We start from the raw sequence: 13169 nt of genomic DNA on the forward strand, positions 1-13169 counted from the left end.
AAGAAGGTGTGCTGAAGAAACTACTGTGGCGAAAGCACTGTGGTTTTGCTTCCTATACACTATGTATTATAAAAATGCACACACATGTGGAGACAGGGAACAACTCTGTAGAACTACTGCAAAGCACTTCTGGAGGCATCCAATTATCTTGTTATGGTACTTTTACATTTTTATTTAAAAAGCGGATATTACAGCATGCAAGACAGCAGAGAAGGACATACATTGTTTCTACAGTACTAAAGCAGTATAGTCTGCCCCTTTAATTCTTCTGTTTTTACCAGCAAGCCAACTGAGAAGAACAGATTTTTCCCGATTCAGCTTTCTGACATAAGTACAAGAAGTATAATCCAATGTGACCATTTGAAAATGCTGCTAAAAGCAATGGCTTCCAATTTTATCTAAAAAAAATGGGGAGTGTTAAAGTCACTCAACTATAAATGGCAAATAGCATAATGTCAGATCTATATATAAAGTGGAATTTGCCTAACAAGAAAGTTAGTCACACTCTGATTTATGGATGTGACATCTTATCTGCAGATGAACTTTCTTTTACCTGAGAATTTCTCTCTGTGGATTCCAAGGTCCTCACTGGCTCAATGCTCTGATCTGCAGGTTTGACAGTAGGGCCAGTCAGTCTGTCAACCACTGCTAAAATCTGAACTTGACTTCCAAGAAAGTTGGAAGCTCAACAGTTTTTCTTAAAATTCAACATGCAACACAGCTGTGGATAATTGACCAGGTTTCTCTTCTGGGTCATGTATTAACAGCAGAACTGTTAACTGAGTTTACAATCTTGCTCAGTTACTGTGGAGTTACACTATAACAAATGCACGTAGTTTAGCTTACTTAGCCGTACACTGAAGTAGTAAAATTCTTATTTTTGGTGATGGAAATACATTAGCCAGAAAGTAGGATGGATTTCAAATGCTAGGCTTAGTATGAAGACCTGACACAGCAGAAATATTTTAACAGTAAGCAAAGAAAATTCTATGTATAAATCTTGAGAAAAAAATTGACATGAAATCCCTGATGTCATCTTAACAGAGTTTTTAAAGTAATTCTGTAGTCAAAGATGAATTTTATGGGACTAGGAGCTGACAGCTCTGACTTAAGATGGACTCATACAGGTAGGTAAGCTGTTTAATATTCTTCATTCAGCTCCACAAAGACAGTCAAGGCCATGCACTTTGAAAAAATTTTCACTCCTTTTTTCCAGGTTTACAAGACAGTTATCATTTTAAAGCTATGTTCTGAGCTGAGCAACTAAAGAACACACCAGCTTGCCCTTAAGAAAACATATTTAATTCTAGATGATACCAACATAATCTGGTGTATGTACACATAATTACTATACTTACCATTAAAACTTCATTATCTCTGAAAGGCATTTATGACATAAGCACCATACAAACAGCTTTTTAGGAAGACAATGGAAGAAACATACAGTAGGAACTTCTCTGATTTTAGTGGCCAGATGAACATTCAATAGGCCATTAGTGATAACATCCATGCAATCCTTTTTAAAGTGCTATGGAATGTGCATTGAGCATCAGTTCACATTCATGTTGTTCACAAGTGGTTTATGCCAATACACTTTCTCAGTGCCAACAGTATCTTCCCCTTTCCTCTTGGATGCTGTCTGTCTAGATTTCCTTATATATTACAAATAAACCTCCTCCTGGGAAGGAGAACTTTCCGAAAAGTAGGTTGGTTCAGAGATAGTAAGCATGAAAGTAGTTTAGGATAGCAATTATTGCCCTCATTTGAAGCTCTCTGAAAGCAAGTAATCCTTCTGGATGTTTGCTTGCAGAGGAAAGAAGAATTTGGTCATTTTAACCACTACATTTACCCCAAGTGCATTGGAATGTTTTAAAAAAGAGCAAGGAATATTATGTATATTTTCAAAGACAGAGAAACAAAGAAATTAAGACCACAGTTTTTGATAGTGATGTGGATTCTTACATATTCACGTACACACCAGAAAATGGGACAAATACTAAGTACTTGCGTGTCTTACTGAGTTCAAAAGAGACACTTCTCTAGTAGATTTGGCCCATTCTACAGCAATAAGTGCACATCTATTTTCCCCTATGTAGTAATACTCATGAAAAGAAAGGAGAAAGGGTGGTACATACTGTCAGCAAAATAAATTTGTTGTGTTGCCTGCAGGAAGTCCAGAATGCTATCTGCCTTTTCATCTATATCTTTTAAGCGTGCTGCTTCTTCTCTGTTGTTTTTGTCAGGCTGATATGTAAAATCCACACTGGTAGTTTTTGTTACCAAGCCAGCTGCTCTCATTTTTTCTTTCTGTCGCTTCTTTTTCATTTTCCTCTTTTTGTTTTTGCTTATTTTGGGACTCTCTATCTGCTGCAGCTGTAAATTATCTTGAACAAGAGTCTCTTGCATTCCAGATTCTGTTTGTTCTCCATGTAAATTATTAGAATTTTGCAAACTGGTCTTTTGTTTCTTCCTTCGAATGCGCTTTCTCTTGGTTTGTCCTTGATATTCCTCCTCTGCAGATTCAAAAGAGACATGATAGTTGTAAATAAGAAGATCTGTAATAAGCATTTTGGAACTGCATACAATGAAATATTACTCTTTTCAAATTCTGGGATGTCTGAGTGGCTCTAACCTTACTTTTATGCTTAGAATGCCTTTCAGAACTACAATGTCAAAGCCAACTTTTCTGAATGCATTGAGTAAGAAGACAAGTTCTTTTCCCTTCTGCTTTCAATAAAGACTATACTCTCCTTCGTGCTACATACTTTACATCACATTTACTTTCTTAAGGCAGATAATATGGTTCTATACAGAGAGTGAGGTCGAAAGAATTGCCAGGGTGAAAAACAGTATGGGCGGGCTGGGGCACATGGGATGAGAGAGCTCCCCCAAGAGCCCTACACCACCAGTTGGTAGACTTGACCAAGAACGCAAGAAGAATGCATGTAATTCACAATAACAGACGATAGTGCTTATATCAACAATATCCCTCCACGATAGTGCTGTGCCTTAAAAACACCAGGCATCTGCTTCTGATTCTTCTCCTTTCTCCTCCTTAAACATCCTCCTCCTTCAGGATATCTTACTGCTAGCTCAGCTTTGGACATCAACTTTATAGGGAAAGCATGCAAGGCATCAGTGACCTTGGCAAGTAATCTCTGATCTCTTTAACAGCCTGTCTTGGTTTTGTCATTCCCTTGCTACATTATAATTTCCTTACTAGCTAATTCTTCAAAAGGCTCAGATGTCAAGGGAAAGAAGTCCCTCTTGCTCTCCAAGACAGCTTTCATGCTTCTTTACTCAGATCTTATCCCTGTACACAAAGCCAGAGTTCTAAAGTAATCTCTGACCCTGAACTGACTGCCTCTCCCACACGCTCACTTCTGAGTGTAAGCCCTCCCGGCATTAGCCAGGGAAGACTGCCAGAATCCATCTTCCCTTTGACCGCACTGCTGCTGAAGTCCATATTCATGCCCATAATAATTCCTGTCTAATCAACTGAAATTCCCTCTTTCATGGTCTAACAAAATCCTCACACATTTAAACACCATGGAGTGCAGAATGCCAGTGCTGTTCTAATGTCTTGCTCTAGAAAATTAAGCTATTTATCTTTCCCTCAACCTCTACCTGAGTGTTTCTAAATTCCTCACAATGCACTGAGCCCAGTGGTCTTATTTACCTGGTTTTATACTATTCCCTTAGGTCAAAGAATCTTTGCTTGGCTAATGCTGGTGTAATGCAGGAGAGACACCTGAAGCCCAGCGCTTGTTTCCAAATGATCTGCATAGTCTCCTGAACTGCCTCTGACGTTCTCAGCTTGTTTGGCTTTCTCATCACTCCTCCCCCTACCCGTCTTTGCCTCTATTTTCTCCATGGTTGGAGGCCCTCTCTTTCATTTCTGTTTCTTTTTCTGTCTTGAACTCTGTCAGCTCTGAGCCACTTTCTCTCTTTAAATATCACTACAAGACTTTTAGTTCTTTAGCTGACAGATGACTCACTGCAAAGCAATTTTCCATACTTTCTGTGAAGAAGGCTGCATAAAAATAAATTTGCTGTATTGTAATTGAACACCACGGCATGCTAAAGACACACCAAACGTCAACTCGTACCCACAGCGTGGAATGTTTTGCACGCATGATATTTGAGCTAAATATCTTTATACATGATTTGGACATATGGGATGTGGGAAAAATAACGTCTGTGTCGTCCTGTAGAAATAAAATATCAGAACTGAAGGCAGATATGAACGGTGAAAGATGCTATAAACAAAACATCAATGTTTCATCTTAAGATCTACTTTGGATTTTCATGGGAGTATTTGTGTTATAATACAATGTTATAATAGGTGAATTTCACTGTAAACATAGATACATTGTTCCGTAAAATTTCTCAGCCCTCTGTTAACCTGAACCACACTGTTTGCTAATAAAGCTACTCTCATCTGTGCTCTCAGCAAAGTGGCCCAAGGTGCTCTTTAAGCATCCAAGAATCACTCAATCTCAGCAAAACTACAGCATGTTGTGCAGCCAAGCACCCTCAATTGGTTTGAAGCCACTTGAAAAATATGGTGCAGAAGGCGGAATAGGGCTTAAGATAATTGATGTTTTGAGTCAAATTCAAAAGTTTGCTTATCCTTGGTAGCTCAGGACAGCAGAAGGTCTGAAGAGACCAGGGTGAAGCTGTCAAAAGGCAGAACAAACGTAGTCTTCCCATGTGCATGTTATTAAGATAAATACCCAACTGAAAAGAAATCAGAACTGTGCCGAGTTTCCTCCAACACAGAAAACAAATCAAACACAAGACTCTACCTAGTCCTCTTGAGGAGTTAAACTGGCAGTCCTCTAGCAGTTTTTGTCATTCTTTGCCCCATATTTTAATATCTCGTTAGTATCTACTGCTCCATGTATGGGAGCTACTAGTGATTCAACATCAGAAACAGATGAAATTAGATGTTGAAAAATGCAAACCAATGCACACAAAAGGGATTAATTTGAACAACTCACTGCTAGGGTTAGACTGAACTGTTATCAGCTCAGGAAAAATAAAACAAAAGCCAGACCTGTGCATCAGTATGGAAAGCTCAATGAAAACATTTGTTCAGTGGGTGTGATCAAAACAGCAAACACCTTGTTTGCATACATAAGAAAGAGGATGAAAAATAACAGGAAAAATATTCCAAAGCTATTACATAAATCTGTTGTACTCTTCAAGCTCGTAACGCTATGTTTCTTAGCATAATACCAGCACAGTACAACTTTGGCAGACAAGAGAAGGATTCTCACAGAAGTTACCAGAGAAAGAAACTCCAAAAAGGTTTGTATGATTTGACTTGAAAGAAAGAGTAATAAAATGGGCTCTGTTTCTGCCTCCTCATGCAAGAACAAGGTGACATCTAATTAATCTGAGCAGTTTCACAAGCAAATAGAAGAAAGTAAATACTTGTTTTACAAACTGTACAGTTAGCTTATTGAATTCACATGTGTGTGGTATGCACAGGAGCCAAGAGCTTAACAGGATTCAAGAATTGGTTGTTTATATAGCCAACAAGGCTACCTGATTATAACAGCTATGCTAAAACATAAGTAAGAATTGTACAAGAATATAAACCATAATGTCTAGGTCACAGCCCACACAATGATCTTAACAAATGAAATGTTCAGTGGGATTCACCTCCCACAACTTTAGCTGCCTGAAAAGAAAATACTTAGTGCATACTTAGACCTATGCTCCCTCTGATAAACCAAGAGACGCTAGCATCTTCAGAAAGCAATTTACCTCATCCTACACCAGCTGGGATGGAAATACACCCTGAAGGTCTTCATCTCTCTCTCTTCCCTTCCATTAACAACAAAGGAAATGTAGACAATGAATTTGGACTACATGCTTGCAACAACTGAGAAGAATTAGTCTCTTACAAAAATTAATAGTATGGAGGGAGGTGCTTCTTAACATGAGTCTGCTCATCAGACTGATTTTTACTAATTAACAAAATGCACTGTTTTATGGAAAAAAAACCTTTTGACTGATTCTCTACATTTCAAACCAGTAAAGAGGCCTGATAAAATGTCAATAGATATGAATTTGGTTCCAATAATTTCTTCCACTGACTGAAGAGGTTTGTTATGTCATAGCAGCATAATTATAACAAATGCAGGAAACATATACTACACAAGCAATCTTAGTAAAGTGTTGAATACTTAAACAACGTCAACAGGAATATCAGCTTTTGGACCACACTAACTATAGCCACAACTGCAGCTACAGCTTGTCCTGATTCTACAAGAGCTGATGATTCTTCTTCTTTTGTTCCATAATGGCCTGTCACCTCTCTCTCTCCTAAGACCCATCTCTGCTCCACAAGTGGCTTAATTTATCACATAAACCAATTATCCGGAAGCAACTGTCTTTAACCTGTTTATTCTGGACTTGGTGCCCTCTCAGACTGAGCAAAGTGGCTTCCAGACAGAATGCCCACATACATTTTCCAGCCACAGTCATAATTTCATAAGCATTTCTTTCAGCCTTAAGAACACAGAACACCCTCCTCAGGAACCATTCAGAGTTAAAAATAACTGTTTTCTTTGGGTTTGGTCCTGCCTCCCCCCCTGCCCCGGATTATTTTTAGTCCAGATTACTTTCCTGATGCAGTTTACTATGCAGCTGTACAGTCACACTAGCCCAACTGACAAAATGATATGGAAGTGGGAATTAGTAGCCTGAAAAGGAAAGTCAGCACCAAAAGAAAAAGTCATCTTCTAACAGCCTATCTCATCTGGTCCAAAACATTAAAAAGTTTTCTCTGTGCAAACTGTATGTCTCCTTAACAGAACAGAGGCAAAAATATGTCAAAACCCAGACTTAATATGAAATAGAGGACTCAGTTTATAGATACCGCTTATTGAATTTTGATAATGAAAAGTCAGCACATCCAGTTTATATCTTCAGGGAAAAATAGAATATAATAAAAATAATGATTTACATCAAGACTCCAAATAAGCTGACTTTTATGTATTAACTTCTATTATATTAACAAGTTATTTTGTATTCATCATCAGGGCAGCGGGAGACACAAAGAGATTAAATACAAAGCTTAACATCGGCTAACAGCAACAGCTGACTGTTCCTCCCATCCACACTAATCATCAGCATGAACACATTGCTGGCAACTCTGTGATAGAAAAGATGAGCTTCCTCAAGTTCATCTGTGTTATTTCAGTTCCTTCAGACAATGGCAGATGGAAACATTCAGGGAAAGCATCGTATAAGACAATGACAAATTGAGGCTCCTTATGGGTGTCTACAAGTCTAAGGTATACAAAGTTCCGCAGCATGCCAAACTGAAGTTTGGCTTTGAATATCTGAGAATAAGCTGATGATACTAGGGATTTTTAAAAATCAGGTCCCTAAACATTATTAGAACAAACCTTTAGAACAGGACACTAAAAAAAAAAAAAAAGAGATAAAGCAGACTGAGGAAAAGATAGTCAAAGAATATCCTCTGAGCTTTAGAAATCTCCTCTATAATGTGCTCATCATGACTTAAGAATGGCAGCTGGCTCTCCTGCTCAAGGACCAAGTCCCACAGTAGGCTTTCTGGATGTTGTTCATGGTAATTTTGTTCTTTTGCTCAGATGAAACAGGACATGTGCCTCTCCTGATTTTTCATCCAGTTTAAACTCTTTTCTTCTCCTTGATACACTGGATGGATTTTCCATGGTGTACCAAGCAGTCAATGCAGAGGAATTTAATTTTGGTTTAGGATCTTGCAAGAGAAAAAAATAATGTTATTTTTAGTGCCAACTAAGATAGCAGAAGCTACAATTTGGCCACAAGTGAAAAGCTGTGGCTAATGAATGCAATAAAATGTAATGGTTTATTAGAATAAAAGCAATACTGAAAAGATCTCAGGAGCACAAGACAACGTTAATATTTTTAAACTTTTTAAAAAAAATTGTTTCAAATCATCATTTGAAATCAGAAAAAAAAAAACCTTCAAAGGTTTTGTTAATCTACAACACTTTTGATGTTGGAGAAAATTGTAAAAGGTTGGGAGCTGTTTAAGACAGGGACGGTCTTTTGTTTGTTCATTCATACTATGTTTGTATACTCAAAAATGAAGAATTCATATAAAACTGGCGAATGTTGCATATACGCTGCCTACCACAACAGAGCACTACCTCTTGGATTTAAAGCAAATCCCATTAACAGTAATGACAATAATAAGTAAAGGCAGATATCACGGTCTGCAAGAGTCTTCAATGCTAAATGTTTATCTAACTGTATACACAGATGAATTTCTCTTACTCATAAGCTATGCCAAACTCCTGCCATAAGAGGAATCATATTTGGTCACAACAAACATCTACCTAGTACTATAACCTGTATCAAACAGTAGCCATACACCGCATTCAAGATAAGGTGAACTTTGGATTTATACAGTGGTATAACAATGTTCCTTCTTTTGTACTTTTTACCCTAATAATTGCCATCACTTTATTTGCTTTTTGACTGCTGCTGAGTACTGAAATGTTGATTTCACAGAGTTATTTATTATACTGTAAAATCTTACTCCTGCTTGCTAACAGCCAGCTCCGAGCCCACCATTTTGCAGGTGAATTTTGACTGGTTATTTTTTCCTATGTGCATTACTTGACAACTATCTAAAATGTGTTTCATCTGCCATTTTTGACAAATCACTCAATCTGAGATTACGTTGCAGCCAGCTCTTGCCTTTAGTGCAGTCAATATCTGTGTAGCCATCAGGAAACCTTCTGACTTCACTGTTCACTCTTTTTACTTGACCATCTATTGGACACAAGCCTCCAGTTGTGACCTCCCCGTTTTGAGAACTGCTGCATTCTTTTCATCTACTTACCTATTCTGGGACTTTCCCTTTCATGCTATGTCTATGTGCCCTCTTTGGTGAGGGGCTTTATCAAAAACTTTGTGGAAATTCAAGGAAACCACATCAGCTGTAGCACCCTTATCTACATATTTCCTGGCTCTTCAAAGAATTCCAAGATAGGTGTAGATTTCCTCTTTGCAAACCTCATGCTGATCTTTCCCATGCATGCAGATCACAGGTTTTCGGGCATCAAAAAATCTTATTTTTCATTATAATTTGTGCTGAACTGCCCAAGGCAAACACCAGGATTACAGGCTTGCAGTTCCCTGGATGATTTAAAAACTGGTTTAGAAAACTGGCATTACACTACCCAGCCTCAAAGTCTCCGATAACAAGGCAATTTGAAAAGCAAGTGGTTATGCATTGCTGTCAGTAATGTGGGGAATTTTTTTCCCTTGAATTCTTTCAGAAATTCTAGGTGAATAAAATCTGGTACTGGTGATTTTATTTTATCATTTATTTTGTTGCATGACCATTAAATCACTTCAATTTCACATACCCTTTGAGAAAACCCAAGGAGTGTTCCAGCATGGGATTATCGATAAGTTTTTTTCCACAGATAACATCAATGCAAATAATTTATTTAACTTCTCTGAAATGGGCCTCTCTAAGTATTCCTTCTACACTGTGATGATTGGCTTAAAAGACTGGCAGGCGCATTGCTTCTGATGCATCAGAAGTAAGACCTATTACTGGTTTCAATTCTTTGTACCATTTGCTCAAATATTCCTTAGCCTGTCTTACCATGTTTTTACATTTAAATCTGTTTAAAACATAATTTGGGTGTGAATTCAGCTTTTTAAAGGACACCTACTTCTTTCTAACAACTTCCTTCACTCTGTTGTCTAGCTCTGCTGTCTTCCTTTTGCTTTTTCTCAAGCCTTTCATGACAGGTAGTAGGTGCTGGCCTTGAATATCACATATGGTGTCCTTAAGTAGCTTCCACGCTACCTGGTACAACTTCCTTCTCTTCGCTGACATTTTTAGGTTCTTTTTAGTAAGTATCTTTATTTTTGTGTAGTGTCCCTTCTTGAAGTGGATCACAACTCTTGTGGTTTGTGTTGTTGCTGTTGTTGTTTCAGTAGGACGTTGAACCTAATGGTTGCTGTTCCAATGTGCCTCTTGTGAAACAAACTCCACCCAGGACAGAGAGTCACATTTTCTCTCACAGCCCCACCAACCAATGCCTTGGTTATTGACTGTGTCTAAAAACTGAGACTTTTCACAACATCCTGATGTGACAGTCACGTCATCTGAACAGGGAGAAACCAAAGATCCCATTACTACTCTCTCTGCTGCTTCTCTGATCTTTCAGCATACAGTCAGGAGTTCTCACAATCCCAGCTGGATACATGATGAAACACTCTAAGCTTGCTTTGTTGTTTGATATGTACACTCAGTCCACACACACATTGATCTAAGCCATCCAGGAGATATCTGAAACTATTCCAATGAATAAATTAATTTTCACAATAATGTTTTGGGCCTCCTGTCACTTTATTCAAAAACCTGTGCTTGATGAAGCCCCCAAGTTTTCTTAAATAACAACTTTTCTGATACAAATTCTGTACCATTCGATGACTTAATTTTTAAATGAAAGCAACTATTTCGACCTTTTATTGGTATTTCTCATTATTATGTTTTAAGTTTCAAGCTCACTGTCTTCATTAATTTTGGCTTTTTTGGGGTGATGTGCAAACAATCTGAGTCAGTCACCATTGTATAGAGGCATCATGCAGCATCCTAAACAGGCTCAGTGGTGCTTCCCAAAAACACTGAGAATTATTATGTTGACTCAGTGAGGAAAATAAATCATGGAGGTGAGCATATTCACAGACATGAAAGAAGAACAGAGATTCAATGACAATGAGTAACTGTTTTGAAGGCTACTAAATCAGAAACGCTCAAGGAGCTTCCGAAGGAGTTTCTACAATTTAGCAGCCGCAAAGACTAATTGCTACTAAATACAGAAATCTTCTTAGTCTTTTGCTAAAAAGATTACGTCTTTGTATTTGAACACAAAGCATCACCATGAATTGGAAGGGGAGATTTGTAATGTTTATATTAAAAAACTAGAAACATTTTAAACATTTGGTGTCACATTTACACTTCAAAGAATTGTTCTTTCTTTTCTCTTTGCAGGACACACATACACATTCAGAGTTTTCTTTAAAGTCTTTTTTTCCCAGTTCTCCCTAAATTGGTTTTCAACTAATGCTTAGTTTAAAGAATCCAAAGCTCTCCCTTTGCTCAGAATAACAACAGAAATAAGAAAAGCTGCAATCTTAAAATCCCGTTCAGCATTTAAAATGCTTTTTCCAAATATACCAGCTAAAATAGTGTAAAGTGTAAGAAGTTATTTAGACTAGAGGACCACAGACTATTAAATGATAAGCAACCTAATGGAAAACTGATATCTAGTTTTCCCCTGTGATAAAACAGTATCAAAGAGCAGATCTAAACTAAAAGTACAATCTTTTGTACAAAAGAGCTATCTAAAAGTACACAGACACTGACAGAGCAAAATTAAGATACTCAGCAACAAAACCCAGGCCTAATTTATTAAATTGTTATCGAATATTTAAATACGATACCTCAATTCAATTTTTGCAATATTTCGCATTTCTTAACTTTTTACACAGCATCCAATAACCAATCACATTTAACCCCACATATGAAAAATTTGCCACAACTACAATTTACTACATGGTTCTTTCAGTAAATCCTTTTTCAAAACACTTTGGAAAAGGAAAGTCTGAAAGAATGCAAACCTTCCAAGTGTTTTATTTTAAACCATTTCCTTTATCCATTTATCTTTGGATCTTAACTCTGATTTGAATTAAATTTAATTACATAGTTTCTAAGCAGCTTTGTAAAAACAGGGATGTTTCAGGGTCTGGGTTCAGCTTATTTTTATTGATCACATTCTAAATAAATTACATTTTAAATAATAGTTGAAAACATTAATGTAAGTAATTTCTTAATGACCAAGTGCTCTATGTTAAGCTAATCATACATATAAATATGCAGACAGGTATGCTGTAAAAATGAGAAACACCATAGGGAAGATCCTGAACAGTTGTGTAAGCTGGTAATCTGCCCATTTAAAATAGATGGGAATCTGGTGCCACAGTCTTCCCAGTGATGTAGGTTTGTTCTTGACTGCATGCTGTGCTGCAATGGGGCTCTGCCCTGGCCAGAGCTGTGAGGTCAGACTGCTCAAACCCTTTTTTCCCCGCAGTGAACACTCCAAAATGGCTTTTAAATAGGAAAGCTAGGTTTTATTAGAACAGACACTAGAACAGGTGACTTTTTGGGGAGAGAAAACTCAGAATGAGGAAAATCGTAACAAAACAATACATAACCGTATCTCCACCTTGCCTACTGCATCCTGGTAAATCAATCTTCTTTGCCTAGGCTTGCTCTCAGTCCAGCACATCAGCAACTTCCAGAGTTGCGGAAAAGTCTGCACAGTTCACTTTGGGTCTCTAGGGAAAGTCCCTCTGAAGCCTGGGTTCCTGCTGTTTTCAGTGGACATCTGGTCTCTGCTATACATAGGGCTTACTCCTCGGCCACCATCATTCCTTGGAAACCTGTTTGTCCTTTACCTTCTAGAAAGTTATTCTTTCTTAGCAAATGTCTCCTCATCTCCTAAGGGCTCCATCCTGGCTTCTCTACTGGGCAGCTAGAGTTTTTCAAAGAATGAAACATGATATATGACACAAACATGTGATTATTCATAATAAATTGAACCCCCCCCCCAACTGATACCATCTGCTATGCAAATAAATGTTTGAGAAGTGACTGAAATAATTTTGTTTCATGTTCTAAACAAGAGATCATGTACTATGCATGCTCTATTTTCCTAGCAATTGATCCCTCTGTACATCATCTGCTTTATACTATAGATCAGCTAGTTCTAGCACAGAAAAACGTTACTGGGATAACATGGATCACTCAGTCTTTAACATTTCCAGGATTTCCTGTGCTGCTTCCCAAAAGCAAAGCACTTAAAATGGCAATGCGAGCACAATGACTTGTCAGTTCAGCTTAGAAAAGTGTCAAGTTCTTTTTAGTTCCCATTTAATTTGTTGAAAAACAGGAGTTGCTCTGCATCTCGGCAAAGCGTAGTACCTTCACTTGAAAATAAGAGAGACTTCCTTACTGTTCTTCAGTTATATGACATGATCTGTGAAATAACCCTGATATGATAAAGGGAAATGTGCTCATCTGTCTACATTTGACATTGTATTTCATACAAAGT

General features: G+C 37.6%; 1 protein-coding gene across 15 annotated transcripts in view; it reads right to left on the reverse strand.

The window, feature by feature from the left end:
- The window catches only part of ERICH1 (glutamate rich 1), a 113824-nt gene that overhangs the window by 35888 nt on the left and 64767 nt on the right, over positions 1-13169 (reverse strand). For all 15 annotated transcript variants that reach the window (XR_012041342.1, XR_012041341.1, XR_012041345.1 and 12 more), the window contains one exon: positions 2136-2513. Coding sequence is in view for 9 of the 15 variants with exons in the window: in XM_072855131.1 (XP_072711232.1) it covers positions 2136-2513 (378 nt within the window). In the remaining 6 variants the exon portion in view is untranslated. The remainder of the gene's footprint in view (positions 1-2135; positions 2514-13169) is intronic.

This window comes from Ciconia boyciana, chromosome 3, assembly GCF_034638445.1.
Source record: "Ciconia boyciana chromosome 3, ASM3463844v1, whole genome shotgun sequence".
In the NCBI taxonomy this organism is placed as follows: Eukaryota; Metazoa; Chordata; class Aves; order Ciconiiformes; family Ciconiidae; genus Ciconia; species Ciconia boyciana.